Raw genomic sequence first — 19,573 nt, 5'->3', positions numbered from 1 at the left:
ACATTTTTATTACTGTTATACTTGTGAAAAGAATAAACATAAGTTACATCAACAAAATTTTTGGACTGAAAATAAACTGATGAGTAACTGGCTAGAGTCCTGAATAAAAGATGAGAAAGCACTCGTTCATATGCTGATTTATGCAACGTCTTTGATTTTTATTGTGAATATCCATTTTACGAAAATAATAATTTTTTATTTGTTACAGCATTCTGTTCAGGGTGATACAGCGAAATTGGAATTTAATTATTCAAATATTTATACTAATTTTTTTATATTAAAATAAATATATTTTTTTATTAAAAATAATGTGTTAATCGATTTATTTGATTGAATTATCTTCTAACTTAGATATCAAAGCATTTATATTATTTAGTGGATATGAATTGGAATCAGCAAGCGAGGACATCAAGATAAATGGGTATTGATATTTTAATACATTTTAGAAAAATATAATAATTATATATATCTCGTGAAAAAAGCTTTGACAAAACATTTTATTGTTAACCGCAGAAAAAGCCATATACACTTTCACACGAAATCGATCATAGTTTGATAATAATATTGAAAAATTTATAATAATTGAAATGTACATAAATATAAAGACGACGATGATGTTGCGCATTCCTCTCGTGTGTGCCAGAACTGTAGAAAAATTATCTCGAATATTTTTCGCAACACTCATTGAATAACTTATTATTCGGTGATGATACAGGCGTATATACATATATGTAAATATATATATAGTGCCTTACCTTCATCTCATAATCATAAGATGACGATGCTAATTGCAGTCTGAGGTGCGCTTTTATAAATTCACAGAGCTTTGACTTTACATATGAGATGCAATATATTTAAAATCGAATACACGGCCGGAGCGGGTGGAAGGAACGATTTTTGGTGTTTTGCGCTTCTATAAATCTATCTAATCCTATATACTTTTAGCCGCGACGGTCAAGTGCCATATAATATAACTTATATATATTTTTTTATTGGTACTATCCGAACGCAGCACGCACCTTTGTTTTTTTTATATCGCAAGTTAGTACAGATTAACAGTAGCGATTTAAATGTTCACACGTTGCGTGCTCTATCGTATAAGTCTCTATTTGTTGTAATTTATATAATATATTTCTCTGTTTCTTCTAAAATTTCTTTGCGGTGATCTTAAATTTTTTTTTATGCGATATTTTATTTCTTTTTTTACTATTGTATTGCTCAACCAATGCCTCGAGAAACCTGCGCTCAACTTGTACCAATAAAATCCGATCGTCCTTTGTTTAATTCTTTCCCCCCATCTTTCAACATTATCGATATTATCTCAATTATACTTTTATCTGTTAATACTTATTAATATTCTTTTAATTATTGTAGATCACAGACAACTTGTTCTTAATCCATAAAAACAATTCAATTATCTTTTTTTCTTCATAGATTATCCGATGTGTGTAGAATGTGCCTTTTACCGTGTATCGTGTACGTGTGTGGATATTGCTCGGTGTGTGTATGATCGCAGAAATAAACCGATGTCGAGCGATAATTACATATGGTCTTTTTCGCATCTCGCCCGCATTTATTGCCGCATGAAAGTGTATAAATTTATTAGTAAACTTTGCATCCTTGAACACCAATATGTTTAAGCATGCAAAGTTTACAAATAAATTTATACATTTTTAGTAAAATATTCAAAGTTTCGATATAAACGCTATAACTAAATGCTCACTAACATTTCGAAGTATTACTGGGTACTTCCAGGCTCCCAGTTTCCATGCGGCAAGCGTTTGGTCGATATCACGGGCGATGTTAACGCTAAAATCATAACGTAGCATACAGCTAATTACGTTCACGGCCGACATTGAGACGATAATAAGACAAAGTTCTTTTTAAAGCCGTCCCGAGGAGTAGCACGAAGCTCATTACGACTGATATTATCGAGATAATGATTTTTATTTTAAACCATTGGGCTCCAAGTATGTTTCACCCTTTAAGGGTACGGAATGCCCATTAAAACTTATATGCAGAGTAGCTCAATCTTGTCAAATACAATGTCAAAATTATACAAATGATACATGTTGAAAAAAAATTATATTAGCCATTTAGTAGCGACAGATCTGCTCATTTTAATTATGCTCTCAACACCTATTTTTTCTTTTTGTTTCTTTCCGAAGGAATAGCGCATCTAAAAACGAGCCGTATCTCAGTTTTATCTCTTTCTTTTCTTTTAAACCTTTTTCGCATTGTACACCAAACGTTTCTTCGTCTTGTGCACTCCTATCGATTTAAATGCGCATATGTAGTAGTCGTAAGACTCGCGAAGGTACCGTACGTTTCTTCGTGCGTGTCGGTCAGGTACCTGAAAAACGTTAGAATTTGTGCGTGTGGAGATCATAGAACATGGACGAGGCCGCAACGGGGTGCGGGAGTGGACACTTTGCGAATCGCGCGTTTTTACTTGCAAAAGCGTGTCGCCAGATAAAAGTGGTACGGACGTAGTGTCGTCGGTGTGTCTGATAAAAGTGTCTAACGATGCACACGAGTGGACGCATCATGATCACACAGCAAGCGAATTACCTGATAATACTTGTAACGTGTAATGGTATTTAGCTCATAGTTTTTACTGATTATTAAGGTCTTTAAGTCCATAGCTAACTCGAGACTTTAATATACAAGACAGCGCGTGATGCCGCGAGTAGAACCTCGCCACGTGCTTTTTCTCCCTCCTCTGCGTTCTTCGGATGGACGTCCGTTCAAGTATTGTTGAGTGAACCAGAGGGAGCGTGTACTCGGTATGCGCTTCGTTGCAAGTTTACATCAGTCGTTTTGAGAATGACACGAGTCCAATAACTTCGAAATTCAATCAGTTGACGAATGTAGAGAGTGGTAGAAAAAATTGGTTGTCTTTTTTTTTTAATGTCTGCATCGTGAAGCCACGTGAGAGTAAAGACGTTTCGTTTCAGAATGGATATCTTGCAGAGGCAGTATAATTTGTTGTAAATAAATTTTTAACTTTTGATTATTTATACATTTACACTAATAAGATTCACGATTTTAGTTTTTTAGGACTTGTGCCAAAGTAACCGATTTATTTCCTCTTTTACACAGAACGATCGCCTACCGTCGCGGATACATCGTGGAAAATCGTTTAAAAATATACGGTGTACCCGAACGCTAAATATACGACAGTAAGGACAGATTCTTCGTGTTTACGATAATGCGATATACAGGCACGAGATTCGCGAATTGGATTTCGGATCGTGAATCGCACTTAGACAAGCTACGAAGAAGGCATCGTGCGAGGTAAATCAATCTGGCGCGCGAAATAACGGCGGCCGCGTGCCAACGTTTAAACGTTGCAGCAAACGAAGAACTTTTCTGGCGCGTACGAGCATTGCGTTTGAGAGGGACTGCTGGCATCTCTGGCACGAACTGCGGCAGAGTTATCAATGCGCGCGACTTCGCAATTATTGAGCTATTATCGAGTAGGAAAAAGTACGTCACGAAATACCGTCGTGACACTCGCAAGTACAGTCGGCGCTTGTAACGGGGACAGATTTACGATAGAGAAATGGCAGATTCGTCAAAGAGGTTCCCTCGAATCGCCGTGTATTCGCGTACGATTTGAGTTGCTCGAGAGAGTTGTACCGAGTGTTGTGACCTCTGGTTCACTCTGCGAATCGCGAGGGTGGATTTTAGTCGATCCTGAGACAGAAAGATAACTCCTTGGCTCCATCATTCGGTCAAGAAAGCTTCGGCCACTGTGACGGCCTTGCTTCTTCACGGGTGGCGATGATATCGCCTAATGTGGTCTCCACGAGATATTATTCAGACCTTGAAAATGTCGCTTCAAACTGCTGCCGTCGGCCCAGGGGGAGTTGAGATACTCGTCGTCATCGTCTTGCTCAAGTTTCTATCAAGCAAAAATAAACGTATTAATATGGAGGAATGTGGTCTGCATTAATTTATCTCGATGTAATTTGTCGCTATTAATTAAGATACGTGACATGAACGTAATCATCTTTCAGCTTTAAAAAAATGGATTATTTCCTGATTCATTTGGAATATATTTTATGTAATAATTTGGAATTTTATGTAATTTACACATGTAATTGAAACATCCGATGGAATTGGATAACAAAAAAGTCTATATAAATCTATCTTGTTTTTGTAAGTATCCGATTTGCTATCGTTCTTTTTTCATGTTATTTAGCATATAATTTAGTAATGGTCTTTAATCAATGTTTACTTGACAATGTGTTTTGCCAAAATTTATCCTATTATGTTTTCAGTATTTATGCATGATATACTAAGCAATATTTTATAATTTTAGATATTTTGTTTACATATTAATTATTTTACATAACTAAGTTGGAAATTCTAAAAATTATATAAAAATTATTATTCAGCACTAAAATCGCTGCGACTGACATAGATCTGCTAACCTTATGATTGATTATTTTTATTATTTCTTACAGTAAATATGTAAATATAGCAAATCGTAATTTTTAGATTAGTATTTAATTATTTAAATAAGATATTCTTAGGAAACGATAAAAATAGCTTCTCTATCGTAGCTCAAATGTTCCATTAAAACGCTAACTTTATAAAAAAATAAAATTATAAAATTAGATAAAACTTCAATGAAGTTTAAATTTTTTATTATTTTCTATCGATTTTTTTTTTAACAAAACATCACACTATCTCAAATAGAACAGAAAAATCAAAATAATGTCAATTTGACGTTATATTGATTAAATTTACGTCATTTTTTTTTAATTGATCAATATGACATTAAATTGAAATATTTTCTATTTCTCTATTTTTACATTTTCTATTTGCTTTTTAGGATGCTGTCTTTTGAAAATCGGGTTATTTTATTTTTATTACATACATCTCTTATTTCAGTTCATGTTTCGCATATTCAATTCGGGAATTCGAAGCCTCGTTGATATCCCAAACTTGCTCGTCTACGTACATACAACGACCTAATACCTCGGTTTGTGCAACCTCGCGCAGTATTCGCGAGCGAACGACCGCGAGAATTCGGCAAGGTAGGAGGACCCCTCCTTCTCCAACCTCCGCCAAAGGCTGTCGTTTGGAAGCTATGGGGAGGGCTGAGAAAGCAAGGGTGAGTTAGGCGGGGCTTGCGTGGTTGTTGGGTCAGAATCGATGCTCGCGTCCTTGCTTGGTCTCAACTCTGGCCTCTCTCACGCATTCCGTATAAACGTCAAAACCGCAGCTCTTCCGTTTGCGTGAGGTACTAACTTGCGATTGATCATAAGTACACGTGCAAACTCGTGCCGCACGGAAACGTGCATGCGTTGAGCATACACTCGGATAAAAAAAAATATAGGTAAATTGAACGAAGTAACGTTGGGAATTCCTTCTATAGGATAACACACTTCTAATCACTGAAACCTCTCTGTAGTTTAGATATATTTAAAAATTTCTCTTTTTATTCACAAGTTTAGTATTTTCTCTCTAGCAAACTCAAATGATTAAATTTTTTAATAACGTGGAGATATATGTTGACACAAAGATTTCTATAATTACTGCAAAATCTCCATAAAAGGAATGAAAATTATTTATTTAATCTCGATTGTGAATAATATATAGTCATTTTGGTATAATGAGAGCAGAAAGGGTTACAAATTTAATGTATTTCCATAGAATAAAGTTTGTGTTGAATAAGTCCTTCGGAAAATGAAAGGATGGATAGTATCAAACGTCAAATTGCTTTCCCCAAAATTTTGTTTTCCATTTCTCGATTCACAGAATAATTGCGAATCTTTCTTGCTCCCTCACTAACAGACGACAGAATAAACTGGGACAAAGTAGTATAAGTAGCTTTGCGTGAAGACTACTTGCTGCTACGTCTCCTCGACAAATATAACGCGACAAACATTGTCGTACGTAGTTCTTTTCGAGAGTGGAACGGATTTATTTGCGGATGTAGAACACTCGTTTGTCCAGTATTTACTTAAAAATGTTTGTCGACACTTTCACACATATACCGCGTTTCACACAGATCGTTTATTTCAAAAAAATCGTTAGAAAAGTACACTAGCGTGGAAAGATTACGAAAACAAATTCGTTACGCTGTCGTCGCGCAACGTTGTACTTGGCGAAAGTTTTCGCGTGAAAGATCGAGCACGAGGAAATGGGGGGACGTTTGATCGTTGCTTCTGTCGCGGCCTTTTGAATGGTGGATATGAATCGCGGGATACTTCAGATAGATTACTCCGTGTGTGCGGTTGAATGATGGTGGGAGAAGTAGCGGCGACTCGCAGTCTATCGCGCAGCCGTTCGACCTATATCGCCCTGTATCCCGCAAGTTGCTATTTATAGATAGATGCACCGGTAGTGTGGTCGAGAGCACTTAACTGCGCCATCATTTTTACTACGTCGATTGTCTTACTTTTTTTTTTACAAACACTTGAATCATTCTTACACGAAGTTAATTCCGAATTAAAAGGAAAAAAAAAAGTATTGTGAGAAGTCGAGAGGATTACGATTTTCATCCGGTCCGTATCATGTATTTCTGTAGCTGCTCGCTGAATAATCTGCAGAGAATTCGTGGATCAATTTATCTTCCGCGAATTCCTATCTCTATTCTACACCCACGATACCCTATCACGCACGTTCGACCGAAGGCACTCGAGCATGTCGTATTCTCGTCGAAGATTACTATACAATTCTCTTATTAAATATTATTGTACGATGTATCTCATAGGATTTCTATAATCGATTCCTCCGTAGATTGATTACGTATCTTTTAGAATACGCGGTACGCGATTAATTCCAAATCGAATTGTGCCGGTTTAATGTAGTCTGACGACAAGAGACCGAGCTGCCATTAAGGATGTACGTGATCTGACATATTTTTACGTACAATATATTTGCCATCTTTTCGAACCACTATTCTATTGATATGAAACGATGTGTGCACACATAGGAGTTGAAGTATTCTACTCTTATCGTTAATGTGTCCTATAAAATACCCGTAATATAGAGGAAGGAGCGCGATCGTGGAATATATCTGGTGGTGGAATATCATGATATCTCGCATTGAATTCTATGAGCAATTATTAAAATTACTTCATTACACTCTGTTGTACCATTGTGGGATGGTTACTGGTCATTAGTGTCTGGTGTGTTTTTATAAAAGCTGAACTTCAATTTTGTAATTAACAGACATTTTTACAGGTATATACTTTCTACGTAATTTTGAGAAGTACATTACGTATTAATTTTTTAACTTTAGTCTAACTTGAAGGCCTTGAATGTAAATTTCAAATAATATTATTGAATTTAATGTGTGCATAAATTCGGTAAATAAAGTTATGTTATATAGGCTGTAGCTGTGGAATATGGTCGTCCGCCATCTCTCTTGTGACTTTACACTTGATCCCATTGAAGATGTAAAATATTTATTAGAGAGAGAAACAGAGAAATTATTTTAAAAAGTTTCAAGTTTTATTTAAAAAAGTTTTCAAGCTAAAAAATTATTTTCAAAAATGTATTTTTTGAAATGTTTATGAAACCTTATTTTGCGACACTTATTTGTGTGTGAAATCTATTAAAGGTCATTAATTTATTTTTTTTTTTTATGAATAAAAGTGTCTTTCATGACATTAATTACTAGTATTCCATGATTGCCCTGCTATTCTACAAACGCATCCTTTTTTTTCCTCTTCAATAAATTGTAATTTACGTTCATTCTATATATTCGATAAACTTGTACCCATAGAGTGATTGATATAAGAATTCTACGGCTAACAACTAATTGGCGTTAATTAAAATTATATCGCGTTAATATTTACTGACAATATGAGTTATAGTCAAAGAACAAAATAGTATTTCACAACCCCCTTCTTTCCTTTATTGATTGCTTGTTTTATCACTAAAGAGGTGTACGTTCCAGAAAACGTCTTTACGTACAACGTCTTCAGAACGTCGATACTCCAGTAAAATTTACCGTCCTGTTGTTGCTAAACTTTACGTCCCGTAATTGACGGCTGCAGATACATGAATATTTCGAGCTGTTTATGAACAACTTGACACGCTAATCCGATTGCTTGCACCCGATCAATTTTATACCGAATAGAGGGATGCCTGTTCACATGGATTATTGAACACCTTCGGTTCGCCGCAAACCACGAAGGAAATTGGCTAAATACTCCTACGGCGACGTCATACTTGAACGTGGAAACCGTGCAGACTGCGGGATGACATTTACGCACTCAGCGCGCTATCTGTATAACGAGACATTCATTCAGGCGACTTTATGTCTGGCGTAAAATTATTGCATCTGAGTGAAGCACTTAACGGCCAAGCTCTTACGACTACATAAATATCTTTCTGTGTGATTATGAAAAGTAGAGATGTGTAAGCGGGGACGAGAGAGAAAAGAGACTTTTATTCTAAACCGTGCCTCTGAAAATTTTGCTATTCACTTTGCATGTTACTCATATTTTATATATTTTCCTTGTATTTACGCGGAAGTTCGCGCCGCACTAGTTTTTCTAGGGCTCAGACAGGATTATCATTCTCAGGAAATAACTTTGAATCGTCGACGATTGCGGTTAAAGTGATTATGCCTATTTACAGTTAACTGTTGGAAAGTCTTTTCGAAGACCTACAGAAGATCGTAAAGACGCTTAAAAGTGATCGAGCTGTTAACGAGGCGAGACAGTGAATCGGCACAATCTCTTTAATTGTGCCTTGACACGTACCCACGACAAATTCAATCGATAGCACGAGATTTCGGAAGCGGTGCTTACCCCTGAATGGAGAGCGAGTTAGGAATCCCGTCAAGACTTTCCCTGCTGATGTCGTCGGCCATTGCGACCTTGAGTTGGTGCCCGAAGCTCGCCAAATCCTCCCTGAAGGCTTCACTTCCGGGCGTCAATGCACCGCTAGTGGGTGGCAAGGGTGTACCGTCATCTTCCCCTTCTATCCCTTCCTCATCTCTACCCTCTTCGCCACCTACGAGGGCTACCTCGTCTTCGTTGTAGATCTTGAAGTAGGCGATGGTGAGGTATATCACCGAGATTATGAAAGACGGTATCGGAATCGCCATCGCGTACACAAGGTTCATATACACCTGAAGAATATGTTTCAAACATGTAACCAGAGCTTCGCAGAAATTGATACGCATCCTGAATTCTCTTTTACCTAAACATCAACGTTTTGTGGAAAAAAAAAAATCCCGCGAACGAATTTCGACTGGAAGATTAACTTAATTGCGAATAATTTTTAATCATTTACTCAAATTACTGATCTCCAAATATACGAATAACAGAAACTAATTAATACAAGAAAAATGTAGACGCATATTATCTACCGGATAACACGAATAAACGGTAGCACGTACAGTGAAACTGTAACTGTATAACTCGACAAGTGGTAGCAGTCGATGTATGATCAATCATTTGTAGAGACTTTTATATTGTGAAATAACTAAGCGTTACATTTCAATTAATTTGGAAGAATAAATCCATGAAAAACAAAAGCGTTACTCGATATCGCAGTAGCAATTTCATTGCTGAGGCACGGCCGAGTTGATCCTGCAAAGTGACTTTTCTATAAATTCGGAAGAATATCCGAGAGAGAGAGAGAGAGAGAGAGAGAGAGAGAGAGAGAGAGCCGTGTTATTCGCACCACGTGATCCTATTTCTTCCTGTCGTCCATTCGTTCGAAGGATTAGTACTCGTGCAGCATCGAAAGCACGGGCGGCGGGCTTTTCCGGGATCGCCGATGTTATCGGCGGTTTATAATAGCACGCCGGCCCGCACACTTGTGGAAATTGGATTTCTGCGCGCCGGGAGAAATTTTCTTTTCTTCCGGGCGGCGCATCGCATGCCGCGATGGCTTCCGTCTTTGTCATCGGCCGCCCATTCAACCGCTTGAAATGCATTGTCCGTTCCTCGTGCAGACGAGTCGCATTTCCGTTAACGCTACTTCGCCGTGCCCCACGCTCGGAAAATCCCTCTTCCGCTTTACTATCGCTTTACTATCCTGTACGTGTGATCTTTTGCATGTAAATCTAGAATTAAAACTTCAGTGCGCGGATAAAAATCTATTTTACGCTGACTGTTTCAAATAAATGTTTATTTTTGAACTCTAAACTTGACGAAAGTTATATCGCTCGTAAGGGGATTCTGAAATCTATCTTTAGCGATTAAATGCAAGAATTTTGTGGCTTTGAACTTTTTGTATGTATCACTTTTATAGATTTGGAAATCCTATTCCAGAATTAAAGTGTATATATTAATACATGTCATCAGTATGGATTTTATGCAGAGAACGAAAAAAAGTTTTTTAATTCAGATTTTTTTTAATGAATCCGTATAAGCGCATAATATTATTTAAATATTAAATAATATTCCTGATATATTATTTAATATTAATAAAAAATGGTTATACATTCTCCTCGTAATATTATATGAATATTACATTAGAAGTAAATAATATTATTTATTTCTATATTTTAAATTATTGGGAATATTATAGTTTTTAAATGTAATAATTACAAAGTTTATGAAAATTTTATGCATAATAATTCACATTAGTTTTTTAACAAAAATAATATTCGTAAGAACATTTTCATAATATTCATAATATATAATATTTCCATAATATTAAAAAATATATTCTTGGAATATTATTTTAATATTTTAATTTTTAATTATATTCTAGGAATATAGGTGCCTATAAGGATCCAGAGTTGACAAATCGTGATAATATTTGCTTGATATGAAAGCTCTGCAATCTGTACTTACGAAATTAAAGTCTCCAGACGTACAGATTACACGAAGAAACGTCGTGTTTTCAGAATTAGACTGAGACACCTAATTCAACACAAGTTTATATGAAAGTTTATTCGTATGTGTGCGTGCGATATTAATGTAGTAATACGTAATGACGTATTGCCATTTTGTAAATCGTACGTATGTATTGTAAATTGTATGTGTGTAAGTCGTTTAGTCGGTAAAACTCACGACTTCAGCATCCCCTTAACACACAGTTGAATTTATGAGAGATCAGTGAACTCTGGACATTCTATAGAAATAAACGCGAGACTCATTTGCAGCACAGAGTCACGAACAATGTACGTGGCAGCCGGAAGAATGACTGTCAGGAGAATAGCTTCGTGCTCCAATTAAAGCCGATTTCACACAAATTCATTGCCGTGATCCATTTAATCGTTTCATACGAAACAGTTTTGGCCGTACATTACGCTCTGCACTCGATAGGCAGCCGCAGTATTGATTCTCAAGTGCGCGGCTCGTCCCGGCGTAAACTCGGGCAAAAGTCACACAGCACTTTTGCGTGACTCGCGCATACCAATGTGCGGGGCAAATCGCCGACTATATAATCCGGTCACCGGGTTATAATGACGAGAGCTAAAACCACGTCAGTCCGACGGATGCCATCGTGTTGCGAAGGAATTTGTGCATCCCGGATTTAGGGTTGGAAAATAGAGATAGAGACGTAGACGCGATAAGAAGGTCTGACGCGTTATAGGTGTGTAACAATAACGCTAGAGACCTGCCACATGTCGAGGTCGCTGATGACTATCCCGGGATCCACTTTCGAGTAGTAACAGCTAAAGTTCTGCCCTATGTTGGCGTACTGCCGGTAGAAAATACTGCAATTCAGCATTGGAGGGTATCCACAGCCTTTTACGTTGGGGAACAGCTTGGCCCCGGTGAAGTACCACACGGAGTCGTTGCCCATGAGACCTGCGAACTTCCCCTCGTTATTGTTCGGCGACGGGAACGCTTTCCAGCGGGAGAACCGGAAGAACAAACCGGACAAAGAAAAGCACGTAAAATGACTTCTGTACATAGTAACGCTCTCGCATTCAGCGATGAATCACTTTGAAGCTTTACCGGAGAAAAGTTATTTCTCCCGCGGATGCCACAACAGTTTTACTTCTCTGTTTATTGGCTTCGTTAGGTGCGCACCTGTTCCTAACGATTTTTGCACGTAGAATCGCTTGAAATATTTCATCGCAATGAAAATTCCTCGACTCGGATAATGGTAAAGTCATAAAATCCCTGGCGAAAAAAAATTCTACACATATTTGAGAAATGTTGTAAAAATCTTCAAAAGTAGTTTGAATTAGAACACTTTTGTTAATTTTAGTAATTAAATACTTATTTCTGAGAAAAGATATTTTTACGATGAAACAAATGTTTCTATGAAAAAAATAATTTTTATTGTTAGTAGAATTTTGTACTTATTCATAGAAATTTTTTCGCCAGAGTGAGCTACTTAGAAATGTGTAGAATGTTGTAGTTTGCTGTAGTTTGACATAGTTTCATCGAGAAATTCATAGAAATCACATAGAAACAACGCACTGTAGAAATACAAAAATTTAGAAAAGTGTTCCAATTCTAGCATTTTCACATAGATTTTTGTAGCATTTTTTTTCTTCAATTTGGGTAGAATTTAGTAAAATTGTTTTCGCCAGGAATGTGATAAAATGCATATTTAATAGATACAATGTAATTATGAAAAATTAGCGATTGTCAATTCTTGTGAGAAATATTGTAATATTGCTTTTATTTCGAACGTCATTTCTGCTGGCCCTTCGATTGAGACAGCAGAAAACAGGATTTTATAATTTCATGATATTTACTATGTCAAATTAGAAACGTCTCTGGTGCACATGTAAAATATCAATTACACGAATAATCACAAGCTTCTCCTTTCGTTTATATAACCATGCTCTTTCGAAATATAGTTGGAATTCAGATGATTGAGGTAGGATTGAGTGTAATCAATCTCCAATCCTCAGTGATATCACTTTGTACCTGTAGGGAAAGATTTCGGCAGTCCGTTCTCATCATCCATGGCAAAATTCTCGTTGACGTCCTCGATGTTGTACTCGCCTAAGGAACGCTCGTAACGAGGCATCCGCTTGTTCTCTTCGTCGTCCTCGACACCTCCTACCGCTCCGCCTTCCCCGTCCGTCCCCTCGGACTTGTTTTCCGGTAGCTTATAGTTGACGCGTATTTGCGTGCAATCGTACAGTTCCTTAGTGCAACCCTCTCTACAGGATGTCCATGAGCAATTGCTCGTACCTGGACTCAACGATCATTCATGGAAATTCGCGCGGCCGCGGAATATAATCCAAGCACAACACACAGAACATTCGCGCGTGAGCAAATAACTGGAGAATGATGAACATTTGAATACATGTACACACGTACAGCCGTACATACATAATCACACCAAATCGTATGAATGGGTAAAAGCGTGAGACAGAGCAGATTAAAACACATTGATGATTCCGTAGAGGCAGCGCGCAGGAATAATTCTTTATAAAAATTTATGAGACTAAAGCTTGAAGCTCGCAACAATAGTATACATAATTCATTGTAGAATTTATGAATCGTTAATTTATTAAATTTATTAGTTCCTGAAAAATCGTCATTTACCGCCGTTATGACGTTTGAATGAAAAAAAAAGCTCATAGTCGTCGATTTACTCCTAAATCAATGCGACACAAATAGACACAATACGAGGATAGACGACCATGAAACAAATACGTGCATGCAGCAGAGGCAAAGACGATGGAAGCGGAGAGTGTTCGGAGATTGAGTCGTCAGAAAGTGTTTTGCATCGTGACGTAAGTTGCACGGGTGTTGACACGAGGCTGGTGCTCAATCGTGAAGAACACCTGCACCCTATTGACGTTCGCGAAGGGAAGAAAATTCAAGTGACGAAGAAGAAACGAGGAGACTCGAATGAGTGTGAGTCGCGGGAGTACCAAGAGTACAAAGACACCAGTTGCGTCGATCTTATCGCGACTCGCCGCGGCCTCTCTCCTGACTAGCGATTGGTCTCGATCGGTTCTTTCAATCCTTTCCATATCTATAATTTTCATTCGACAGATAAGATCGATCCCCCAAATATTATTTAACGGTAACAGAAGTTTCGCTGATTTTCCCTTTTTGGTTCTAGTTTTAAAAGAAAACGGAGAATTTGTTAAATTCCAATTAGCACTGATACCAACGATACGTATTTTCTTACGATTCAAAAGATATCTTCTGTGCCCGGTAGAGAAACTTTGTTTTTTGAATGTACGTATACATACGTACATGAATTTTATGTCGCGGCATTCGTCTAATGTCAAATTAAAATGTATAGGGTAGTATTAAACTTTTATATTATGTATTCATGTATGTGTGTGACGGACGACCCGGCATGAAAGTCAGATGCCAATGGAGAATAAATTCACAGACTTTTTTTTACAACCTCTATGGAATTTACCGTGATAAAGAACGAGTTAGGAAATCATTTCCCAAGCGGCAAAGAAGGAAGTAATCGCGTTTTGATTATAGCGTTGAATAACGTTGAGGAAGGTGGTTCCTCAACGTTATTCAACGCTGTAATCAAAACGCGATTACTTTTGTAATTGTTTTCCAGGTGTTGAGCTTCCTACGATCGTCAATAAGAGATAGATGCAATTGCTATTTTATGCCAACTAAATGAATTATGATACGATAAATATTAAATTAAACCCGCGGAAATGTCAGCTGTCTCGTATACGGACGTTTCTTCGTCACTTTTGTTCGATCTGGAAATAGCCTTTCCAATCATTCATGAAACTTGCATATTTTGATGCTGACCTAATTCTGTAAATAGGAATTTACGTCAGTTCCTGATGTTTGCCTGTCATCGTCTGTCATTTTCGGTCAACGCAAAATATTTTTAGAGTCCAACAATATGCGACTTTTGCTTTTCTCTCTAAAATTTCGTATTGTAAAATGTTTTTGTTTTAAATCGTGTATCTCTTTTACAATGAAACTAGATATGATTCGTGGACGCAATTCTTTCTGCAACTTTAAGAGACATCTTTCATCACATACATACGAGCACAAAATGGAAATGCACGTTCATACCAACAGGCACACATGCTTGGACATAGAAACAGAGAAACAGGGCTTGATCGCACGAAGGAAGAACTCCGGAAGAGCGAAGAATAGAGAATTAAGTACACAGCATGCAACGAGGAGCGACAACGAGAGCGAACAGGTGAAGATAAAGGTGCCGATTGTTCACCTCTTCTGGACTCAACGTCGATGGTAACACACTCGGCGGGTCGAGTGTCGAACTGCATGAAGATAGTGGTGAAGGCGGGGTCGATAACGAAGGGGACCAAGAAGAGGAAGGCGAAGAGGCTGAAGGTGCTGAGGAGGATGAAGAACGCGGTCGTGTAGAACAGCAGCTTCTGCAAGAACGTCTGCTTCTCCTTTTCGTCCGCCATCTCGGAGAACAAACGGCAGTGCTGGTTTTGTGCTGGAGGCTCCTAAGCGACGTCTTCGCCACCGTCGTCGTCGTCGTTGTCGTCGTCGTCGTCGTCGTCGTCGTCGTCGTCGTCGTCGTCGTCGTCGTCGTCGTCGTCGCCGTCGTCGTCGTCGTCGTCGTCGTCGTCGTCGTCGTCGTCGCCGCCGTCGTCGTCGTCGCCGCCGTCGTCCTCGGCGTGCCTGCTGCTCGTCGTCAGACGTCGGACGTCGAAGAGACGGAACGATCTACAGGCAATTCGCGAGTATTTGTCCTCTGTTCCGTCTGGAGTCGCGAGTCGAGTTTTCTTTGTGCGCGCGCCCCGAAAGATCTCGCGAAGAGTCACGGAGTCACCCCCGAGAGATGATTTCTGTCACGGAGATTCCCGGGGGTTAGTATGTGCTGGAACTCTTCCGCTAAAGGCGAGCTTTTCTTTTGTACGCATTGTACGACGAGCGCCATTTATCTTGATCACCCTGAAGCGACGTATCGATTAAACGACTTTTTTTTCCTTCTTTTGCGACGTACATTCGGTCGAACGATGAAAGAGTATAATTTTTTTGTATTATCTAGAGGTTGTGTGATGTTGTTTCACAGTTTATTTTATACTTTGGCAAACTAGGGGTACACGTATACGGCCCGTAAATGGCAGTGGAGATAGGTGAAATCAATATTATCAGCAATGAATCTAATACTTTTTTTATCGTATTCATGGATTGTAGTAATCTTTTTTCTTTTTTCATGGAGAGAATAACTATAATGATATTTTATCTGATTCTTAAATGGTTTAATAAGTTTCTTGTTGAAAACACCAGTGGTATTGAAACTAAGCATTTATACTCTGGTGGAGAAAATTCTATAAAATTCTATACCAATTTAAGAAACAAAACAAAATTAACAAAAATCAACAAAAAAAATGCTAGAATTGAAACACTCTTGTAAATTTTAATAATTAAATACACATTTGTACGAAAAATAAATAATAATTTTTACAAATTTCTATTTTTAGTAAAACTTTGTATTTATTTATAAAATTTTTTTGCGTCAGAGTAAGCTACTTCTAAATGTATAAAATGTTGTAATTGGTTGTAATGTGACGTAGTTTCACCGAGAAATTCGTAGAAATCGTAGAAACAACGCACTACAAAAATACAAAAATTTATAATAATTTAGAAAAGTGTTTCAATTTTAACATTTTAATACAGATTTTTGTAGCATTTCCTAAAGTTATGTAGAATTTTGTAGAATTTTTTCTGCCAGGGTAAAATTCACAAATTCGAATTTCTTACGGTATAATGACCCCGTAGAACCTTTAATTTCAATGTATATTATTGCAGGAAGTAAACTGTCGCACAATTACGTGTTTCCAACTTCTGTATAGTCTACGACACTATCGACTTTCGGCACAATGACGCGATCGTTCGATTCTCGTTATAGATAAATGAGACGGACAATACCTATTAACGTCATACAACTTAGTTTTCTTACAGACAGAAAATTTCTTGATTTCATCGCGTATATTTCATCGGTTATATTTTATTATTAAATTTCATCCGATTTTTATATTTATAAAATTTATAACGAGGACCAGAAAATCTACGCTTATTAAAATGCCTGAAGCCTTCAGTATCAAGATAAGTTTGCTTCTCAAGTTTCTTGATCATCAAAGACAATGGAATTTTCCGCTGAAAATTTCTGATGTCCTAAAGAAAAACAAAACGACCGTTCTTACACTGAGAGAAAAAAATAATTGCTATGAATATAATTTAACTATAATTTATAGTCATTCTCAGTGCCAACTATATATTTTTATTATTGTTTTAACCATAGAAATTATAGCTGTTAGTTATTATTACTACCTAAATCGGCTGCATTCGGAGAGATGCTATTAACGCCACTTGCGTTATTCTATCTTTATCACTCATTAGATGTGAAACAAGAAATGAATGACGCAAATGGCGTTAATAGAGTCTTCCTGAACGCACCCATAATAAGCGAATGTTTAAAAAAATAATAGATTTACTATAAATGTGATTGCATTTACTATATAAAAATGTTTATCTTACTGTTAACATCTTTGATGTTTTATTATGTTAATATTTAAAATTGTCATGTATAGTACAATTTTTTTAGATTAGTAGAATTATAAATATGGAGTTATCATTACTAATATTAGAGCAATAACTATAAAAATGAAGTTTCTAACTATAATTATTTTACCATGCAATTATAGTCACAAACACTTTCCTCTCAGTGTAGAATTGATCCCGACTCTGAGATCCGAAATACACCCTTCCACGTTATTAGACCACATTTTATTTATATGGATTACCGTCACGCATACACATTGCACGGGAGTCGATAAGGATAAAACTTATGCCCAGTTTTAAGAAGGTTTATGTGAGTTCACGTGTGAAGACGTTTAATGGAAGAGATTAAAGAGTTTATATCGTTTCCTCCATGGTTAAAAAATAATCATTTTTTATTCTGTAAGTTTATTCTGTAAAAAAATGAATTAATGTAATACAAATAAAAAATAAGTTATGTAACATAAAATTTATGGCCCTGAAAGAAGGCACAAGTGAAAGAAAACTATATATTTATACGTTACAATAAATTGGTTGAAAAAGAATAAAATTATTACTGAAAGTAATGCTATTTATATCTAAAAGAATGCTTTATTTATGTTGTTTACGACATAAAATTTACGACCATAAAATCTAATAATTGTTTTACTTATATTAATAAATTTACGTGTTAAATATATATATATATATATATATTACTTATATTAATAAATTTACGTGTTAAATATATATATATATATATATATTATAACGTACACAAAAAGCGCCTGTACAACTTTTCTTAAGTTCGCTGCGCTTCTAATGCATGATTTACTTCGTGGGTTATACCCTGTTGTACAGCGTGTCTCTATTGCACAAGACTAACCTTCCTTTGTTCAATGTAATTTTTATAGTATCCGGGGTAGATAACAAAAGTCAGATTATTTTGAAGTTGTTAATAATCCCTAAAAAGAAAGTTATAAAAGTCTTATACTCTTCAATTTTATTGCAATCAAATATAAAATAATTCTAATCGTGAACATAAAAAATTAATGTAGCCTAACTTTTATGAAGAGAGAGAGAGAGAGAGAGAGAGAGAGAGAGAGAGAGTGAAATTATTTTAATTACATTAAATTTTAAAAATCTATTATCAGTTTAATGATGAAATCTATTTAATTCTTAGTTACTTTCTTTACGCACATGTGTTTCTCCAGATTTACATTGAAGGACACATTTATTCACGCGATCATTATTTACTGTCATAAAATAAGGTAGAAGAAAAGTGATAATTTTACCACGTTAAATAATAATTTTAGATTGATATTTTAGTTTAATATCCAAGAAAGTAGTAAATGAAAGGCTTTTCCTTGAAAATTCCAAGTATAAGACTTATGGATTAATTTCTTAGACGTTAACGTGATTTTAAAAGCTCTCCTCCATCGTGATGCAAACTTATCCCCATAGAGACAATGTGTTATCCTATATAATGGTCCTCTCGAACGTTTACTCGTGAATGAATTTTGCTCGGCTGTAGAAAATTAAAAAATTCCCCTTTACGCGGCGCGGGATTCACGATAATTTGCAACATTTTCGGCGTCTTATTTCAAAACGCCTCGAGCGATGCTGGAGCTCAAAGTCGAGCGATCTGAGCCCGAAGAATCTTAATCGGAGCGAGTCACGCAAAGAAAACTCGATCAGTCCCCTTCCGTAATCGGGGTCGACGTAACGGTACCCCCTATGTAGAAGATGCGAATGCATCAGGGCTCGGCGCCCTCTTCCTGTGCCCCCTCATCATCATCATCCACCTTCTGCTCCTCCTCTTCCCGCGTTCCTCGCTCCTCTGCCCTCCTGCCGATCTCTTCGTCTCCTACTTCCGCGCACTATGTCACACTGCTGTTCACCGTGCACATTTGTCTCCGCGATACGCGAATCACTGCGACGCTTTCGTCACGACGCCCTGGCCCGCTGCTGAAGGATGATTAAATTGGGGCGCGAAAGAGAAGAAGGATGAAAAGCGCGAAGGGTGAGGCGAAGAAATAAAGAAACGGTGTACCGTCCCGCGATTCCTAGATCACGACGGGGTCCGCATAGCGTGCGCTTTCAGCGACGAGCTTCCATCGGCAGACCTCCTACAGCGGAGCGAAGTCTGCGTGTGTACGAAGCTTTCGTCCTGGCCGCGGCGCCGACGGATGCCGGGCTACTGCAGTCGG

The 19,573-nt window shown here is 37.2% G+C and overlaps 2 protein-coding genes across 3 annotated transcripts in view; one reads left to right on the top strand and one right to left on the bottom strand.

Moving 5' to 3' along the window:
* LOC105195044 (protein no-on-transient A) overlaps positions 1-1,298 on the top strand; it is a 14,096-nt gene extending 12,798 nt beyond the window's left edge. For both annotated transcript variants that reach the window (XR_005575755.1, XR_005575754.1), the window contains exon 13: positions 209-1,298. The gene's annotated coding sequence lies outside the window, so the exon portion shown is untranslated. The remainder of the gene's footprint in view (positions 1-208) is intronic.
* Positions 479-19,573, bottom strand: LOC105195078 (protein tipE). The gene is made up of 6 exons (XM_011160305.3): positions 19,096-19,573; positions 15,076-15,545; positions 12,822-13,091; positions 11,551-11,744; positions 8,781-9,103; positions 479-3,907 (listed from the first exon to the last, which is right to left on the bottom strand). Exons 2-6 carry the CDS (start codon positions 15,278-15,280, stop codon positions 3,844-3,846), a joined length of 1,056 nt encoding a protein of 351 aa, XP_011158607.1. The 5' UTR covers positions 15,281-15,545; positions 19,096-19,573; the 3' UTR covers positions 479-3,843.

The sequence above is a fragment of the Solenopsis invicta genome, chromosome 10 (genome assembly GCF_016802725.1).
Source record: "Solenopsis invicta isolate M01_SB chromosome 10, UNIL_Sinv_3.0, whole genome shotgun sequence".
NCBI lineage: Eukaryota > Metazoa > Arthropoda > Insecta > Hymenoptera > Formicidae > Solenopsis > Solenopsis invicta.
Note: the sequence above shows the minus strand (reverse complement) of the source record. Positions and strands in the feature narration are given on the sequence as shown.

Coding starts and splice junctions, on each gene's coding strand:
- LOC105195078 (XM_011160305.3), bottom strand. CDS start 15,280: ATGGCGGACGAAAAGGAGAAGCAGACGTTCTTGCAGAAGCTGCTGTTC. Junction 13,092..15,075: donor CGACGTTGAGTCCAGAAGAG/GTGAACAATCGG, acceptor CGTTGAGTCCAG/GTACGAGCAATTGCTCATGG. Junction 11,745..12,821: donor GCCGAAATCTTTCCCTACAG/GTACAAAGTGAT, acceptor GGAAGTTCGCAG/GTCTCATGGGCAACGACTCC.